This window comes from Balaenoptera physalus (assembly GCF_965194825.1).
Source record: "Balaenoptera physalus genome assembly, chromosome: X".
In the NCBI taxonomy this organism is placed as follows: domain Eukaryota; kingdom Metazoa; phylum Chordata; class Mammalia; order Artiodactyla; family Balaenopteridae; genus Balaenoptera; species Balaenoptera physalus.
The window spans coordinates 50,139,975-50,159,128 of NC_138903.1; the positions used below are offsets into that span (position 1 = coordinate 50,139,975).

Sequence of the window (19,154 nt, forward strand, 5' to 3'; positions counted from 1 at the left end):
TGGGGTAGGCTGCCGAGCTGGAGAGCCATAGAAGATTTACAGTTGTAGTCCAAAGGCAGACTGCTGGAAGAATTTGCTCTTCCTTGGAGATCAGTCTTTTTTTTATTGAAGCCTTCAAGTGATTGGATGAGGCCAACCCACATTATGGAGGGTAATCTGCTTTATTCAAAATTCAATGATTTAAACGTTAATCTCACCCAAAAAAACTTCTTCACAGAAACATTCAGAATAATGTTTGACCAATCTGGGCACCTGGCCCAGCCAAGTTGACACATAAAATTAACCATCACAGATATGTATTCTTAATGTTCCCATTTTACAGATAAGAAAGTTGTGAACTTGGGCATTCCCAGAACAAGGATTCAAAACAGATTACCTGGTTTTTACAGCTAAGCACTCTGTGTTAGATGTGGAAGTCTCATCTTGCTCAGGGTTGAGTTCTAATGTCATTGCATAAGTGAAAACCAAATACAGTCAAAATTATCCTTGAAAGTCCCTTAAATTGCCTGTAAAATTGAGCATACAGTTTTGTGTATCCAGTACTGATCTGTTTCTTTACTTAAGTCACCAGATAAAGTATCTGGCTGACATTTAGGAGTCATATTTTAGAAAAAAATTGTTTTTAATCATTAAATGCTTTGCCTTTGGTGTACAATTGAATTTGTTTGTTACATGTGCATATGGATGAGATGCCCTTATACTGTTTTAATGACATTAAATCCAATGTAATGTCTTATTTGCCTTACTTGTAGCTGTTGCCATTTAGGAACTATTAGCACATCAATAGTTGCTAATTATTGCAAAACGTCTGCTGGTTGCTGGTGCTTTGTTGTAGTAAATACTAAGAGGAAGCTGAGTATAAGTGTTAGATAAAAATCGATTAAACTTGTAATAAAAAAAATTCAGTGAAATGTTGTCAAGCATGCATAGCTATCTTATTTTGAAATCTCAGTACACCTAAATACAATTCGAAAAATGTTTTTCCATGCGTTAAGTAGAGTAAGGTTCCAAAATTTGAGGTCACTTTGAAATTGGTTCAATGTATAGAAAATTCTGGATAGTAGATGATCTAAGCATGTTTTTGTTTGTTTGTTTCTTGCCATTTCCAAGATATCTTGTTTTTAGTAAAGCTAGGGTACTTGTGGTACATGGCCACAAAACACTAACCATGTCCCAGGCCCAGAGCTTGTGTTCTATAACAGTACAATGCTGGCAACATCTTAGTGGGCAGAAGCTTCCTAGTTTGGTTCATTACATGATTTGTTTATGTCATGAGGTAGGATTGGTGGATGGGTGTCTAGCTCAGTACACACATCCTGCTCTCACTTCTTTGAATTCCTACATCACCATACCATATAATGAATGAGTACTTGCTTGTCACCTGCCCTTTGTTTATGGTTTCTGATTATTTCCCAGAAGTAGGATTTCTTGGAAAAAGTGTATGAGCAGATCTAAGGTTCATATTGTATCATACATATCTTCCCCCCTCCAACTTAATATTGTTAACATTTTGGCACATATTCTCACATAGTTGCATATATTCTCTCTCTTTCTCTGCCTCTCTCTCTGTGATTCTCTCCCTCTCTCTCTCTTTCTCACTTATTACCTTTGAAAGTAACTTACATCAAGAAACTTCAAGCCTAAATAATTCATCATGCATCACTTACAAATAATGACATTCTGCTACATAATTACATCAACACTAATACACCCAGGAAAATTAACAATGTTTCTATAATACTATCTAATTGGGTCATTCATTTCTCAATGGTTCTCAGTGACACCTTTGACACCTTTTCCCATACCATTCTTTCTGTCTGGAATGTGTTTCAGTCAGCCTGTTTAATTTACCAAATCCCACACTTTCCATAGGACCCAAATTCTAATTTCATCTCTTCCATAAAAAACTTTCATTGATAACTCCAACTCTCACTAATCTCTAGTGCCCTGAACTCCTGGAATGTTAAATTATCTGTATCAGTCACTCATGTGGCTCTGCTTATTACTTGTTTCTAACTGTCAACAGCTTCATGTAAATATCTCATTTACACAGTGATATTCTTTGTCTCCCAAACTCAATTACTTGTGTACCACCTTCACAATTTCTGCCATATCCTTATCATCAATATTATTAACTTACTTAAAAAATTAGATCAGTTAAAATAAATAAATACCTATATTTGTTTTGTCCTAAGCAGTCTGGAGAATTTTGGGTTTGATGTGGGGTATTAGTTTCCTAGGGCTGCCACAACAAATTACTGCAAATTGGGTGGCTTAAAACAACAGAAATTTACAGTTCTAGAGGCCAGAGGTTCAAAATCAAGGTGTTGTGAGTGCCTCAAACCATCCCAAGGCTCTAGGGAAGAATCTGTTCCTTGCCTTTTCCACCTTCTGGTGGATGCAGGTGTTCTTTGACTTGTGGCCTCAGCACTCCAATGTCTGCATGTTTCTTCATATTGATTTCTTCTCTGAGTTTCTATGTGTGTCTCCTCTGTGTGTCTTTTATAAGGATATTTGTTATTGAATTTAGGGCCCGCCCAAATAATCCAGGAGAATCCCCTAATCTGGGGATTAGGACATGAACATATCTTTTGGGGGAACACCATTCAGCCCACTACAATGTGTTATGTATATATTTTTTCTAATATGTAATAAATAAATATATAACTATTTAAATAAAATAATTTATCTATGCACCAACCAAAAACAATCTTAGATACTCTGAGGAAGAAAAAATGTTTCATCTTATTATCAAATACCTAGTACACATATACATATATGCATACATATGTACATGCCTACATATATGCATTTCTGACCTCATTTTGCCTGGATGTAGCTGCTACTATGCTTGATACTTTTTCCCAGTCGCTTAGGATTGCCTACTTCATTAGTTTGTACAAATTGATGAATTCTTTTGTCTTATAGTGCTTCATTTCCTGATGCTATTGTGATGGTGGGAAGTAAAATTTGAAATCCCTCTAGGTTTAGATGAGGTCTAACTTTCTAATAATATCCAACTCCATCCACCTCTCCTTTCTGTAATACCCAAACACCTGATGTCCTTATTGGAGAAGGACTGGAGATTCAGAGGGTTAAAGTGACTTTTTATTTAAACAATGAATGTGCACATATATGTGTATATATGCATACATGTGTACCTGGGAATGAAAATGATTAGTCTAAACCCAGAGCAAAGCTGGAAGAGACCTGTGTACAAAAGCAGCTTTCCTCTTTCTGTTTGGGAGGAGCCTGAGCTTTATCTTTTTTTTTTTTTTTTTTAATTTTTGGCTGCGTTGGGTCTTCGTTGCTGTGCGCGGGCTTTTCTCGGCGAGTGGGGGCTACTCTTCGTTGCGGTGCACGGGCTTCTCATTGCGGTGGCTTCTCTTGTTGTGGAGCACGGGCTCTAGGCGCACAGGCTTCAGTAGTTGTGGCACGTGGGCTCAGTAGTTGTGGCTTGTGGGCTCTAGGGTGCAAGCTTAGTAGTTGTGGCACACGGGCTTAGTTGCTCTGCCGCATGTGGAATCTTCCCGGACCAGGGCTCAAACCCGTGTCCCCTGCCTTGGCAGGCGGATTCTTAACCTCTGTGCCACCAGGGAAGCCCCCTGAACTTTATCTTATTACCATCACAATACTCCTTCCTCTCCTTTCCACCTGCTGTGCTGTCTGGAGTATTTTGTTCTTTCATTTTCTTTCTAGCCTTGCTTTCCCACTTTCAAGATCTAAATCAGAGCTGTTTTAAGCAATTGATTTCCCTGACCCTCCACCTCCCAAGGCCTTTCTACCTATCTTCATCAAATGCTCAAGAGCTTAGGTATTTGTGAAATTAACCACATTTTCTCTGGGTTTCTTTCTAGAATTGAAGGCAGTAGGTGCTTTTTTCCATCCTCTGTGGTGATATATCAATAAATAACTCTTTTTTGTCAACTCAAATTGGCTTAAAGTCTGATTAGAATTCTGGACATTTGAGGGGAAGGACTGTGGAAATTAAAACTTCTCTCCAAATTATCCCCAAGTTTCTGTATTTTTTTCATACCTAAGCTTCTTCATATACTCAGAAATCTTTGAAAGCTGCAGCCTGAAGTTTTAAAATAGTGAATGGGTAAAGTATTCTCTTTCTTTGAAGAGAGAGAGAGTTCTGTACTGACTGACTACAGAACACTTAAAACCTGAAGTCATCACACAATATTGAAAATTAAAAGAGTTGATTTAAAGAGAAAAATCTGATGACACAGCTTTAGATCAATCCTCAGTTGAGCTTTCAAAGCTCTGGTAACTGTATTCAATGAAAAGTGGAATGAGGAGCCATCTTGAGCCATCTTAGTGAGAATTCTTAAAAATCTCTGAAAGTCTAGGGCTGAAAACACACTCACTCCTTACGTTATATCTCTTTCAGAACCTTCAAGTATAGTATGCTATGTACAAGGAGAAGATAAACCAGATAGTGTGTGTTTTTTCTTTTACCATAAGGATAGCTATATTCAAAATATGAAAGAATTCGGACAGTATATTGAAATTCTTATTAAAATTACTTTGACCGTATTAAAAGAGAAATCTCAGTGCACACAAAAATCGTTCACTGTAGTAATATGTAGATATGGAATGCTTATCCTCTTATGTTTTCATTCACAAAGCAAGAAATGGTAAGGTAAACCCTGAGAGCTGCTTTCAAGCACAGTCTGTTCTCTTGAGGGAGCGTACATGCAGAATACAGTATTCACAAGCCGGAGAATCCTTGTTACAGGCTGTATTCACTTAGGCATAACAGGTACACTTGAAAGTGATATGGACAGAAGGAAATATGTGATGATATGCTTTGAGGAAGTTACTATTAAAACAATACAACCCAAACAACTGGTCTTCCAACATTTCTTTTAAAGTCTTGTGACGATGGCAGAAGAAGAGTAATGACTGAAGCCCTATTGTGGAAAGGGTTTTTGTTAAGAATTGTTAGACCACAGGGCAGACTTGGTCTACAGAAGGACAACTCATGATGGTTTGCTGAAGCAGGACCCTGCAACATCTTATCTCATCAAGGCAATAAGAATAGCCTATATGTTCTCCAAGTTCTATACTTTCAGTCAGTTTCTATTTTGGATTTTCCTGAATAATATGTTTGTCAATATAATGAATAACTGTGGATTGAGTACTAGCTAATCACAAGGCCTTGAACTCATGACCTTATTCTGGGCAACACTCAAGGTCTAGGAGATGGCCTCTATTTAGCAAAAGATAGTAAGGTTGCCAAAGTAATCTCCATTTTATATTTAACATTCAGAACTTCAGCTTCCTTAGGTTTCTGGGACTAAAGCATAGAGTCCAGAAAGTCCCTGAAAATTTAACTAGATCTTTCCTTAATGTATACTGGCAGACTGTTTATTTCTATATCTGCACTCACAGCCTATATACTTCTAGAAAAACGATATTATACCTAAACTCTTCGTTTCTGTTTTTTGTTTTGTTTTGTTGGCCATGCCACACTGCTTGCTGGATCTTAGTTCCCTGACCAGGGATTGAAGCCAGGCCATGGCAGTGAAAGCCCCGAGTCCAAAACACTGGACCACCACGGAATTCCCAACCTAACCTCTTCTTATGCTTTCTGCTGTAACTCTATTTCTCAGTGTTATCAGGATAATCTCTGTTATCCCAGAGATTCCTGGGATTCTGCCCCTTTAATCTGGGAAAGGAGCTAGTTAGGTGAAGGGACAAGTAGGAAATATGGGAAAAATAGGAGCTTAAGTTGATATGAGGGATTCAGAGGACAAGGAATTTTTAAGTTCAGCACAGCCATTCTTGACAACTTCTCCACATCCTCCCCCTCCCCACCAACAGAATTCTACTGCTCACCTCACCTGGATGGAGTGAATCCACCCATGAGGGATGGATTACATTAGAAGTATGTCAAACAGTGGGACAAATCACAGAAGACATGTCTTAGAGGGGCAGATTGAAACAATATGTGGACCACAAACAAGGCGTGAGTTGGGATGAGGTCTTTTAAATCGAGAAACCAAAAATATCATAGCATAGCAGAGGGAGAAAGCAGATGGCTGTCTGGCTAAATTCTGTAAGTAAAATGTGGATACATCTTGGTGCCTTTATTCATGCTCAGCATGCTCTGAGGGTATTTTAAAGAAAGTCAGAACAAGAGAACACTGCCTATTCTTGCCCCTCATCATTCTCTGAGTTTAGGCCCATATTATCTTTCATCTAAAATTTAAAAATCATAACCATAATATCATTTGATAATGATATTATGGATAATGATATTATGGATTGAGTACTTTAAAAATTACCAATAATTCTTTAATATCATCCAATATGCAGTTAATATTCAAATTTATCCAATTGTCTCATAAATGTCTTACCAAGATTTTTCCTTATGCTTCCAGTTTGACCTCTTTAAACCCTGTCTTATTCCTTCTTTAATCTATCCTTCATTAAGGAGCTAGTTAAACATCATAGAAATAGCTCTGCCCATGTCACTCCCCTCCTCAAAACAATTATCTTTTATTTCACCCAGCCTTTCCTTGAAATTCACTCTCTCATATTCCCAAAAAAAAAAAGCTTAGTCATATTTTGTGTAAGGAATGCATTCCTGAACATCTCTCATAATTCAGAACTCCCACAAATCAAGTATAATCCTGATAGAGAATGGAGTCTTGTTTGTTTACTGGCTAAGTAGCACTACTATCTCCAAAGCCATCTTCAAGGTCCAGATATTGCTTGGCAACGGCAGTAAACAGTCCACAATATCCTTGACCTTTTTTTGTTTTTAATTGAAGTATAGTTGACTTACAATATTGTATTAGTTTCAGGTGTACAGCATAGTGATTCAGCATTTTTACATATTATACTCCATTAGAAGTTATTACAAGATAATAGCTATAATTCCCTTTGCTATACAATATATCCTTGTTGATTATCTATTTTATACATAGTAGTTTTTATCTCTTAATCCCCTACCTCTAATTTGTCTACTCCCCTTTGGTAACCACTAGTTTGTTTTCTATATCTGTGAATCTGTTTATGTTTTTCATATACATTTGATAGTATTATTATTATTATTATTATTGTGCCATGCAGCTTGCAAGATCTCAGTTCCCCAACCAGGGATTGAACCTGCAGTGAAAGCACTGAGTACTAACCACCAGACCACCAGGGAATTCCCTGTATTATATTTTAGAATCCATATATAAGTGATATCATACAGTATCTTTCTGTCTGACTTATTTCACTAAGCATAATATTCTCTAGGACAATCCAAGTTGCTGCAAAAGGCAGAATTTCATTTTTTATGGCTGAGTAATATTCCATTGTGTGTATGTGTGTGTGTATGTATATATATATATATATATATATATATATATATGTATACCACATCTTCTTTATCTATTTGTCTATTGATGGATACGGGTTGCTTCCTTATTTGATTGTTATAAATAGTGCTGCTGTGAACATTGGGGTGCATGTATCTTTCTGAATTAGTGTTTTTGTTGTTGTTGTTGTTTTTCTGGATACATACACAGGAGTGGAATTGCTGGAGCTTATGACAGTTGTATTTTTAATTTTTTGAGGAATCTCCATACTGTTTTCCATAGTGGCTACACCAATTGATATTCCCAACAGTGTAGAAGGGTTCCTTTTTCTCCACATCCTCTCCAACATTTGTTATTTGTAGACTTTTTGATGATAACCATTCTGACAGTTGTGAGGTGATATCTCATTGTTGTTTTGATCTGCATTTCTCTGATAATTAAAAATGTTGAACATCTTTCCATGTGCCTGTTGGCCATCTGTATGTCTTCTTTGGACAATGTGTATTCAAGTCTTCTACCCATTTTTTTTAAATTTTTTAATTTAATTTTATTTACTTTTTTATACAGCAGGTTCTTATTAGTTATCCATTTCATACACATCAGTGAATACATGTCAATCCCAAACTCCCAATTCATCACAGCACCACCACCCCACCGACCGCTTTCCCTCCTTGGTATCCATATGTTTGTTCTCTACATCTGTGTCTCAATTTCTGCCCTGCAAACCGGTTCATCTGTACCATTTTTCTAGGATCCACATATATGTGTTAATATACGATATTTTTTTTCTCTTTCTGACTTACTTCACTCTGTATGAAAGTCTCTAGATACATCCATGTCTCTACAAATGACCCAATTTCCTTCCTTTTTATGGCTGAGTAATATTCCATTGTATATATGTACCACAACTTTTTATCCATTCATCTGTTGATGGGCATTTAGGTTGATTCCATGACCTGGCTATTGTAAATAGTGCTGCAATGAACATTGGGGTGCATGTGTCTTTTTGAATTATGGTTTTCTCAGGGTATATGCCCAGTACTGGGATTGCTGGGTCATATGGTAATTCTATTTTTAGTTTTTTAAGGAACCTTCATACTGTTCTCCATAGTGGCTGTATCAATTTACATTCCTACCAACAGTGCAAGAGGGTTCCCTTTTCTCCACACCCTCTCCAGCATTTGTTGTTTGTAGACTTTCTCATGATGCCCATTCTAACTAGTGTGAGGCGATACCTCATTGTACTTTTGATTTGCATTTCTCTAATAATTAGTGATGTTGAGCAGCTTTTCATGTGCTTCTTGGCCATCTGTTTGTCTTCTTTGGAGAAATGTCTATTTAGGTCTTCTACCCATTTTTGGATTGGGTTGTTTGTTTTTCTTAATATTGAGCTGCATGAGCTGTTCATATATTTTGGAGATTAATCCTTTGTCCGTTGATTCATTGGCAAATATTTTCTCCAATTCTGAGGGTTGCCTTTACATGTTGTTTGTAGTTTCCTTTGCTGTGCAAAAGCTTTTAAGTTTCATTAGGTCCCATTTGTTTATTTTTGTTTTTATTTCCATTCCTCTAGGAGATGGATCAAAAAAGATCTTGCTGTGATTTATGTCAAAGAGAGTTCTTCCTATGTTTTCCTTTAAGAGTTTTATAGTGTCCGGTCTTACATTTAGGTCTGTAATCCATTTTGAGTTAATTTTTGTGTATGGTGTTAGGGAGTGTTCTAATATCATTCTTTTACATGTAGCTGTCCAGTTTTCCCAGCACCACTTATTGAAGAGACTGTCTTTTCTCCATTGTATATCTTTGACTCCTTTGTCATAGATTAGTTGACTATAGGTGCGTGGGTTTATCTCTAGGCTTTCTATCCTGTTCCATTGATCTATATTTCTGGATTTTTGCCAGTACAATATTGCATTGATTACTGTAGCTTTGTAGTATAGTCTGAAGTCAGGGAGTCTGATTCCTCCAGCTCCGTTTTTTTCCCTCATGACTGCTTTGGCTATTCGGGGTCTATTGTGTCTCCATAAATATTTTAAGATTTTTTTGTTCTAGTTCTGTAAAAAATGCCATTGGTAATTTGATAGGGATTGCATGGAATCTACAGATTGCTTTCGGTAGTATAGCCATTTTCACAATATTGATTCTTCCAATCCAAGAACATGGTGTATCACTCCATCTCTTTGTATCATCTTTAATTTCTTTCATTAGTGTCTTATAGTTTTCTGCATACAGGTCTTTTGTCTGCGTAGGTAGGTTTATTCCTAGGTATTTTATTCTTTTTGTTGCAATGGTAAATGGGAGTGTTCCCTGAATTTCTCTTTCAGATTTTTCATCATTAGTGTATAGGAATTCAAGAAACTTCTGTTCATTAATTTTGTATCCTGCAACTTTACCAAATTCATTGGTTAGCTCTAGTAGTTTTCTGGTGACATCTTTAGGATTCTCTATGTATCGTATCATGTCATCTGCAAACAGTGACAGTTTTACTTCTTCTTTTCCAATTTGTATTCCTTTTATTTCTTTTTCTTCTCTGATTGCCGTGGCTAGGACTTCCAAAACTATGTTGAATAATAGTGGTGAGAGTGGACATCCTTGTCTTTTTCCTGACCTTAGAGGAAATGCTTTCAGATTTTCACCATTGAGAATGAGCTATGCTGTGGGTTTGTCATATATGGCCTTTATTATGTAGAGTTAATTTCCCTCTATGCCCAGTTTCTGGAGAGTTTTTATCATAAATGGGTGTTGAATTTTGTCAAAAGCTTTTTCTGCATCTATTGAGATGATAATATGGTTTTTCTTCTTCACTTTGTTAATGTGGTGTATCACATTGATTGATTTGTGTATATTGAAGAATTCTTGCATCCCTGGGATAAATCTCACTTGATCATGGTGTATGATCCTTTTAATGTGCTGTAGGATTCTGTTTGCTAGTATTTTGTTGATGATTTTTGCATGTTCATTCATCAGTGATATTGGTCTGTAATTTTCTTTTTTTGGTAGTATCTTTGTCTGGTTTTGGTATCACGGTGATGGTGGCTTCATAGAATCAGTTTGGGAGTGTTCCTTCCTCTGCAATATTTTGGATGAGTTTGAGAAGGAAGGGTGTTAGCTCTCCTCTAAATGTTTGATAGAATTCACCTGTGAAGCCATCTGGTCCTGGACTTTTGTTTGTTGGAAGATTTTTAATAACAGGTTCATTTTCATTACTTGTCATTGGTCTATTCGTATTTTCTATTTCTTCCTGGTTCAGTCTTGGAAGGTTCTACTTTTCTAAGAATTTTTCCATTTCTTCCAGGTTGTCCATTTTATTGGCATAGATTTATTTGTAGTAGTCTCTTAGGATGCTTTGTATTTCTGTGGTGTCTGTTGTAACTTCTCGTATTTTCATTTCTAATTTTATTGATTTGAGGCCTCTCCCTCTTTTTCTTGATGAGTTTGACTAATGGTTTATCAATTTGGTTTATCTTCTCAAAGAACAAGCTTTTAGTTTTATTGATCTTTGTTATTGTTTTCTTTGTTTCTATTTCATTTATTTCTGCTCTGATCCTTATGATTTCTTTCCTTCTGCTAAATTTGGGTTTTGTTCGTTCTTCTTTCTCTAATTCCTTTAGGTTTAAGTTTAGGTTGTTTATTTGAGATTTTTCTTGTTTCTTGAGGTAGGCTTGTATTGTTACAAACTTCCCTCTTAGAACTGCTTTTGCTGCATCCCATAGGTTTTGGATCATCATGTTTTCGTTGTCAGTTGTCTCTAGGTATTTTTTTTATTTTCTCTTTGATTTATTCAGTGATCTCTTGGTGATTTAGTAATGTATTGTTCAGCCTCCATGTGTTTGTGTTTTTTACGTTTTTTTTCCTGTAATTGATTTCTAATCTCATAGCGTTGTGGTCAGAAAAGTTGCTTGATATGATTTCAATTTTCTTAAATTTACTGAGGCTTCATTTGTGACCCAAGATGTGATGTATCCTGGAGAATGATCCATGCACATTTGAGAAGGACGTGTAATCTGCTGTTTATGGATGGAATGTCCTATAAATATCAATTAAATCTATCGGGTCTATGTGTCGTTTAAAGCTTATGTTTCCTTATTAATTTTCTGTTTGGATGATCTGTCCATTGGTGTTAGTGAGGTGTTAAAGTCGCCCACGATTATTGTGTTATTGTTGATTTCCTCTTTTATAGCTGTTAACAGTTGCCTTATGTATTGATGTGCTCCTATATTGGGTGCATATATATTTATAATTGTTATATCTTCTTGGATTGCTCCCTTGATCACTATATAGTGTCCTTCCTTTTCTCTTGTAACATTCTTTACTTTAAAGTCTATTTTATCTGATATGAGAATTGCTACTCCAGGTTTCTGTTGATATTTCCATGGAATATCTTTTTCCATCCCCTCACTTTCAGTCTGTATGTGTCCCTAGGTCTGAAGTGGGTCTCTGGTAGACAATATATATATGGGTCTTGTTTTTGTATCCATTCAACGAGCCTGTGTCTTTTGGTTGATGCATTTAATCCATTCACGTTTAAGGTAATTATCAATAAGTATGTTTCTGTTACCATTTTGTTAATTGTTTTGGGTTTGTTTTTGGAGGTCCTTTTCTTCTCTTGTTTTTCTCACTTAGAGAAGTTCCTTTAGCATTTGTTGTAGAGCTGGTTTGATGGTGCTGAATTCTCTTAGTTTTTGCTTGTCTGTAAAGCTTTTGATTTCTCCATCAAACCTGAATGAGATCCTTGCCGGGTAGAGTAATCTTGGTTGTAGGTTCTTCCCTTTCATCACTTTAAATATGTCATGCCATTCCCTCTGGCTTGTAGAGTTTCCTCTGAGAAATCAGCTGCTAAACTTATGGGAATCCCCTTCTATGTTAACCTTATGGGAGTTCCCTTGTATGTTGTCATTTTTCCCTTGCTGCTTCCAATAATTTTTCTTTGTCTTTAATTTTTGCCAATTTTATTACTATGTGTCTCAGCCTGTTTCTCCTTGGGTCTATCCTGTATGGGACTCTGTGCACTTCCTGGACTTGGGTGCCTATTTCCTTCCCACATTAGGGAAGTTTTTGACTATAATCTCTTCAAATATTTTCTCAGGTCCTTCTCTCTCTCTTCTCCTTCTGGGACACCTATAATGCAAATGTTGTTGCATTTTATGTTGTCCCAGAGGTCTCTTAGGCTGTCTTCATTTCTTTTCATTCATTTTTCTTTATTCTGTTCCACAGCAGTGAATTCCACCATTCTGTCTTCCAGGTCACTTATCTGTTCTTCTGCCTCAGTTATCCTGTTATTGATTCCTTCTAGTGTATTTTTCATTTTAGTTATTGTATTTTTCATCTCTGTTTGTTTGCTCTTTAATTCTTTTAGTTCTTTGTTAAACATTTCTTGCATCTTCTCTATCTTTGCCTCCATTCTTTTTCAGAGGTCCTGGATCATCTTCTCTATCATTATTCTGAATTCTTTTTCTGGATGGTTGCCTATCTCCACTTCATTTAGTTGTTTTTCTGGGGTTTTATATTTTTCCTTCATCTCATACATAGTCCTCTGCCTTTTCCTTTTGTCTATCTTTCTGTGAATGTGGCTTTTGTTCCACAGGCTGCAGGACTGTAATTCTTTTTGCTTCCACTGTCTGCCCTCTGGTGGATGAGGCTATCTAAGAGGCTTGTGCAAGTTTCCTGATGGAAGGGACCGGTGGTGGGTAGAGTTGGCTGTTGCTCTGGTAGGCAGAACTCAGTAAAACTGTATTCTACTTGTCTGCTGATGGGTGGGGCTTGGTTCCCTCCCTGTTGGTTGTTTGGCCTGATGCGACCCAACACTGGAGCCTACCCAGACTCTTTGTTGGGGCTAATGGCCGACTCTGGGAGGGCTCACGCCAAGGGGTACTTCCCAGAACTTCTGCTGCCAGTGTCCTTGTCCTCACAGTGAGACACAGCCACACACTGCCTCTGCAGGAGACCCTCCAACACCAGCAGGCAGATCTGGTTCAGTCTTCCATGGGGTCACTGCTCCCTCGTTTGGGTCCCAACACACACACCACCCTGTGTGTGCCCTCCAAGAGTGGAGTCTCTCTTTCCCCCAGTCCTGTCAAAGTCCTGCAATCAAATCCCGCTAGCCTTCAAAGTCTGATTCTCTAGGAATTCCTCCTCCCATTGCCGGACCCCCAGGTTGGGAAGCCTGACATGGGGCTCAGAACCTCCATTCCAGTGGGTGGACTTCTGTGTTATAAGTGTTCTCTGGTTTGTTAGTCACCCATCCAGCAACTATGGAATTTGATTTTATTGTGATTGTGCCCCTCCTACCATCTCACTGTGGCTTCTCCTTTGTCTTTGGATGTGGGGTATCTTTTTTGGTGAGTTCCAGTGCCTTCCTGTTGATGATTGTTCCCTTCTACCCATTTTTTAATTGGGATATCCTTCATCTTTGAATTCATGGAACTCAGAAAAATTGTAATTAGGTTGAGGTTTTATGTTATTTTATATATTACCTATAAAGTGATCATTTAATTAGTATTTATTTTTTGGCTACGCTTCATGTGGGATCTTAGTTCCCTGACCAGGAATCAAACCCGTGTCCCCTGCATTGGAAACACAGAGTCTTAACCACTGGACCGCCAGGGAAGTCCCTTAATTAGTATTTTTAAATTTAAAAGTTGCACAGATAGAGTTTGCATTTAATACAACTGACTGTACTGCATCATTATTCCCTAAGCATATTGTCTGTTGTTATGTCTCTGTAGATGGAAATTATTTTTTACACTTTCTCTTCTTACAGAACTTGTATTAATTCTCTGACTCATCTGAAATATCACTTCCTCCTTGAAACCTTCCCTGATCTTCTAGACAGAATGAATCATTCCCTTTTCTTTTTCTAAAATACCTTGCTTGTATATCTGCTGCATCACTTATTATGGTATGACTTATAAGCTACTCATATTATTCTATGGTTGTACTTGGTATGTTAGTATGTACTTCGTGGCTATACCTTATTCATTTGTGCCCTCACTGGGCTTAACACAGTACTAATAGTGGATACTCAGATGTGTTGATTCTAACTAATCTTGCAGAATTATTGTAAAGTTGAAATGAAATAATTTGTATAAATTGCCTTATATGGTGCCTGATGCTGGTACTCAATAAAGTTTCCGTCTTTTTTCCTCTTTACTCTTGTTTTAATTTTTCCTCTTGCCTCATTTTTCTCAACTCCCTGTATATTCTGTTCATGACAACAGAATAGAGATTTCTTTCTTTCATTGCTCACATCACTCTTCTTCAGGGTACTAACACTCACTGTTTGCACCTCTCATTTGTTTATGTATTTATTTTAGGTCACTGGCCCTGTTAAAATTAGAGATTCCCTTAAGGCAGCAGACAGAGGTAATATGACATCTCCACCACTCCTGGATGCCAACCCCATGGAGAACCCAGCACTGTTAAATGACATCAAGATTGAGCCCCCAGAAGAACTTCTGGCTAATGATTTCAACCTGCCCCAGGTGGAACCAGTTGACCTCTCCTTTCACAAGCCAAAGTCTCCTCTTCAGCCTGCCAGTATGCTGCAAGCTCCAATACGTCCTCTCAAGCCACAGTCTGCTTCCCAGACTCTTGTAGTATCCACTTCAACATCAGACACAGGCACTTCAGCAAATATCCCTACTGTTCTGACTCCAGGCTCTATCCTGGCCTCCTCTCAGGGCACTGGTGGCCAGCAGATCTTACATGTGATTCACACCATCCCCTCAGTCAATCTGTCAAATAAGATGGGTAGCCTGAAGGCCATCCCAGTGGTGGTGCAGTCTCTGCCCATGGTGTATACTACTTTGCCTGCAGATGGGAGCCCTGCAGCCATTACAGTCCCACTCATTGGAGGAGATGGCAAAAATGCTGGATCAGGTGAGCATCAATCTGCCCCTTTGCTGGACCTTACCTTCCTTCATCTACTCCCTTTTTGAATATTCTATCTCCTATTTCTTTTCCAATTATTCTTGCATACAGCTTTAAGAGCAATTTTTCATAAACACTGTTTTTATCATGTCTCTTCAATGCTTACAAATGTACAAAGAATCTTTTTCATTTAGCCCATGTTTCTCAAACTGGGGTATACATATCTTTGAGTGAAATACTATATATCTTCCTGGAACCTCTATATTATTTGACAGTAAGTAATTTAAAACATTTTATATTTTTAAAATATGATTTTATTAAAGAGAAAAATATAATATTTGAATAATATTTTAAAACATGAACTTCAAAAATAGTTTTAAGCTACTAAAGCACCTACACTGGGACTTTCCAGGAGGATGTGTTTAGTCTTCTATGTCATTAGGAATGCTTTGGTAGAAAAGTTGAGAATGTTTCTAGCCCTACATACATAGCCAGCCTTATCTCCCAGCCTCTCCCAGCACTGTACTTTTCTCTTTCCTACAAGTAAAATAGTCTTTGAAATTTTGCCATCTTTCCTGTGTTCCACCTCATTTGGCATCTATCACCTTCCATGTTAATTTTTTACATGCTTGTATCACAAGTGTATGGGTATTCTTCCCAATTGAATTGTAAATTGCTTGAGGACAAGACTCCATCTTATTTTTCTTTGTGCATCTCCAGAGAGCACAGTGGTAGATAGTAGTTGTTTTGTAACAAATAATGTGATGAACAAACTTGAAATTTTTTCCAGGAGAGAGTTCATATGCTGTAATCTTACCTTTTACTTATTTTTAAAATAAGTTCAGAATTCAGAAAGGTATGTTTATCTCCCTTTCACCACTATCGCCCGGCCACCCAGTTCCCCTCCTAGAGACATATCTAGTTTGTAATGGAGAATGATGGAAGAAAATTATATGGCTTCTTGAAGTGGTTCAAGATATTTACCTTCACCACATCTGTAGAATTACAACCACTTTTGGATGTTCAGCTTTAGGAAGGATGTTGGGAAATTGGAGTATAATCAGAGGAGAAAGATTAAGATGGTGAGAGGACTAAAACCCATGTCAGAAAGGAGCTGATAAATGTTTAGCATGAATTAAAAAGACCAAAGGGGAGATATGCGGGTGGAAATGACTAGGAACCAGATTTCAGCTCAGTGTTAAAAAAAAAACTTTCTAAGAGTTTTCTACCTTTGAAATTCAATGCCTTGTGATCATTCCATCACTAAATGTAGGAGAATGACATACTAAGCATCAAGTTGCTGAGACTCCGCCGTGTTCTTTTGAATAAAAATGCCGTTATCGATTAGTGGTTAATTGTGGTAATGATAAGTATTCATAACAATCTTGTTTTTGAGATCCCCTGAGGGGGTTATTTAAAATACAATTATCAATTTTCATATAGGGAGAGAGCCAAACAAAACAGGAAATGGGAAAATAAAATTCTTTGTGTGAGAATTTGCTGATATCAAGGCAGTGGTAACACCAAGGGATGGTTTGATGGGCTTTGAATTCCCCCCCACCATAATATCCATCAGTCCATCAGAACTATTTTAAATAAACAGAATAAATTTTAAAAGTGTTCAATGTAGTTTCAAGCTGAGACCATTAGCACAGTGGTCTCCAAATGATATGTTTACACCTTGGTGGGGGAGGCAAAGGTGGTATTGCACAAAGTATTTGGAGCACAAAAAGAAAGCATCAAAACTTCTATTTGTATTGTCTCGCCTTTTACATGTTATTTTGTTTATTTTTCATAATGTACACAAAATTTTAGGATGCTAGTACATTTATATCATAAACACACACATACGCATGCAGAGACACAGACATAGATATATGCTTAAAACGTTTTAGTGAATGATACACAATGTATGGAGGTGACTGTGCTAGCCAAATACTCCCCATCCCCAACTTTATTGCCACCCTTAAGTTTCTTCTATATAGAAATTTTGAAGCTTTCACTAGATCTAGGAGATGTCTGACCATCTAACTGAGTTTTGTTAGGCGTCAGAAACACCATTGGTTGACAATAAATATTTAAGGGCTTCTGCCAACATAGGTGGAAGGGAAGGATGCTAACATGTATCAAGCACCTACTAGACACTCATTAGGTGTCTCATCTCAATGACTCGTTTCCATTAAGGAACACAAAAGCCAAAGGGGATGTTCTCACCTCTGGCATGAGCCTAGGCATTGATCTGAGGACAGACAAGGAACTATTTAGAGTTTGATTCAACAAATACAAATTGAACCTGACTTTTCAACAGACACTGTCTTGGGTCCTCGAGATAGGGAGTTGAATCATACCCAGACCTTATCCTAGAGAAACCCACTATCTTATCTTACTCACTATCCTAGAGAAGCTCATTCTAGTGAGAATGCTCCACAGTACCCTTCCCTCAAAGGAATTTCTTTATCCTGCTCTGCTAAAATTTTAAATGCTCTTCTCTTCCTTCCATACAAATATACTTCTTCCATCTTTGCTTTTTCTTTATTTCTCTATTTTGCTGCTACTTTTCATTGTGGGCCAAACTGGGAATCCTGAAAATGATTAGAGGCTCATATATTTGTAGCCCACACTGCTCCTTTTCTTTGCTTTTAGTGAAAGTTGACCCCACCTCCATGTCTCCACTGGAGATCCCAAGTGACAGTGAGGAGAGTACAATTGAGAGTGGATCCTCAGCCTTACAGGATATTCAGGTACAAGAGTAAGTACTTTTATCTTTACTTCAGGTCTGTCTCTGTGTATATATGTGTGTGTCTGTGGTAAAAGTGGAACAAATTCTCAGACACAATAGTAAGAATTTGAGGACAACAAAATATAGGTAAACTGCCTTTTCAGCGAAGGTATGAGCTTGTATGCACACATGTGCGTGGACATGGATGTTATGACACGGTAATGTTTTAATTGTAGATCATCAATTTTTACCCTTGGAAAATTTGCAAATTTCCTGTAAAGTACAGTTGCATTCTGTTTCTCTCTGTAAGTTTAAAGCAACCTTATCATTGGCTTGTGTTTTAGCAACCATGTTGGATGAAAAATACATTTCTTTAAACCTAAGAATGAAGCTTATTAGAGTGAAATGCTCATACTGCTTGGGAACAGAAACCACCCAAAGAAACATTACCACCTTCTGGGACCTGTATTTACTGAGCAGAATGGCTAAGTTGAGGGAATTGCTTGAGCTATTTCAATTATTGGGGTGGGGGCTGGTATTAAATTTGCATAAATTAAATGCATGTATGAGGTGATCCCATTATATGTAAGTCCATTTATTTAGCCTCCACTTTAAAATCACTATTTGGCCTTATCTCTCTTTCTTTGCTCAGACCAGCAGCAATGAGCCAAATGCAGGGAGAAGAGTCCCTTGACTTGAAGAGAAGACGGATTCACCAGTGTGACTTTGCGGGATGCAGCAAAGTGTACACCAAAAGCTCTCACCTGAAAGCCCACCGAAGAATCCATACAGGTCTGCCCACCTCCACCTTACCCCCAACACACACACAAACACACACACACACACACACACACACACACACACACACACAGAGTCTCTGAGAGACAGGAAGAGAAGAAAGTCTTGAAACAAAGGTTGATCTATTTATACTCATGGGCACAGGTTCCATTCATGGCTTTTATCCCTATGTCTTGTTTCTACTCTACGGTAGCTTTCATGAAACCAGCCTAAGAAAACACTAAACCTGGTGTCTTCTGAATAGTTATCATTCCCATTGAGCACCTGTAGGTCTTTCTAATTGGGAAGTCATAACATTTATAAGAAGATTAAGGCAGATAAGACTCCCTCCCTTGCTACCAGAGCCCCACAAGTTTTATTGAGTATTGAAAAGTACAGTGAAATTAAAGCAGGCTTTTGGAGCTCAGCATCATTTACCAACCTATAATATATCTTTGTTCTCATTAGAA

The 19,154-nt window shown here is 37.6% G+C and overlaps 1 protein-coding gene across 6 annotated transcripts in view; it reads left to right on the top strand.

Moving 5' to 3' along the window:
- Positions 1-19,154, top strand: part of KLF8 (KLF transcription factor 8) — a 349,664-nt gene that overhangs the window by 300,920 nt on the left and 29,590 nt on the right. For all 6 annotated transcript variants that reach the window (XM_082444996.1, XM_082444998.1, XM_082445000.1 and 3 more), the window contains 3 exons: positions 14,633-15,197; positions 17,832-17,937; positions 18,560-18,699. In XM_082444996.1, the coding sequence (XP_082301122.1) occupies positions 14,633-15,197; positions 17,832-17,937; positions 18,560-18,699 (811 nt within the window). The remainder of the gene's footprint in view (positions 1-14,632; positions 15,198-17,831; positions 17,938-18,559; positions 18,700-19,154) is intronic.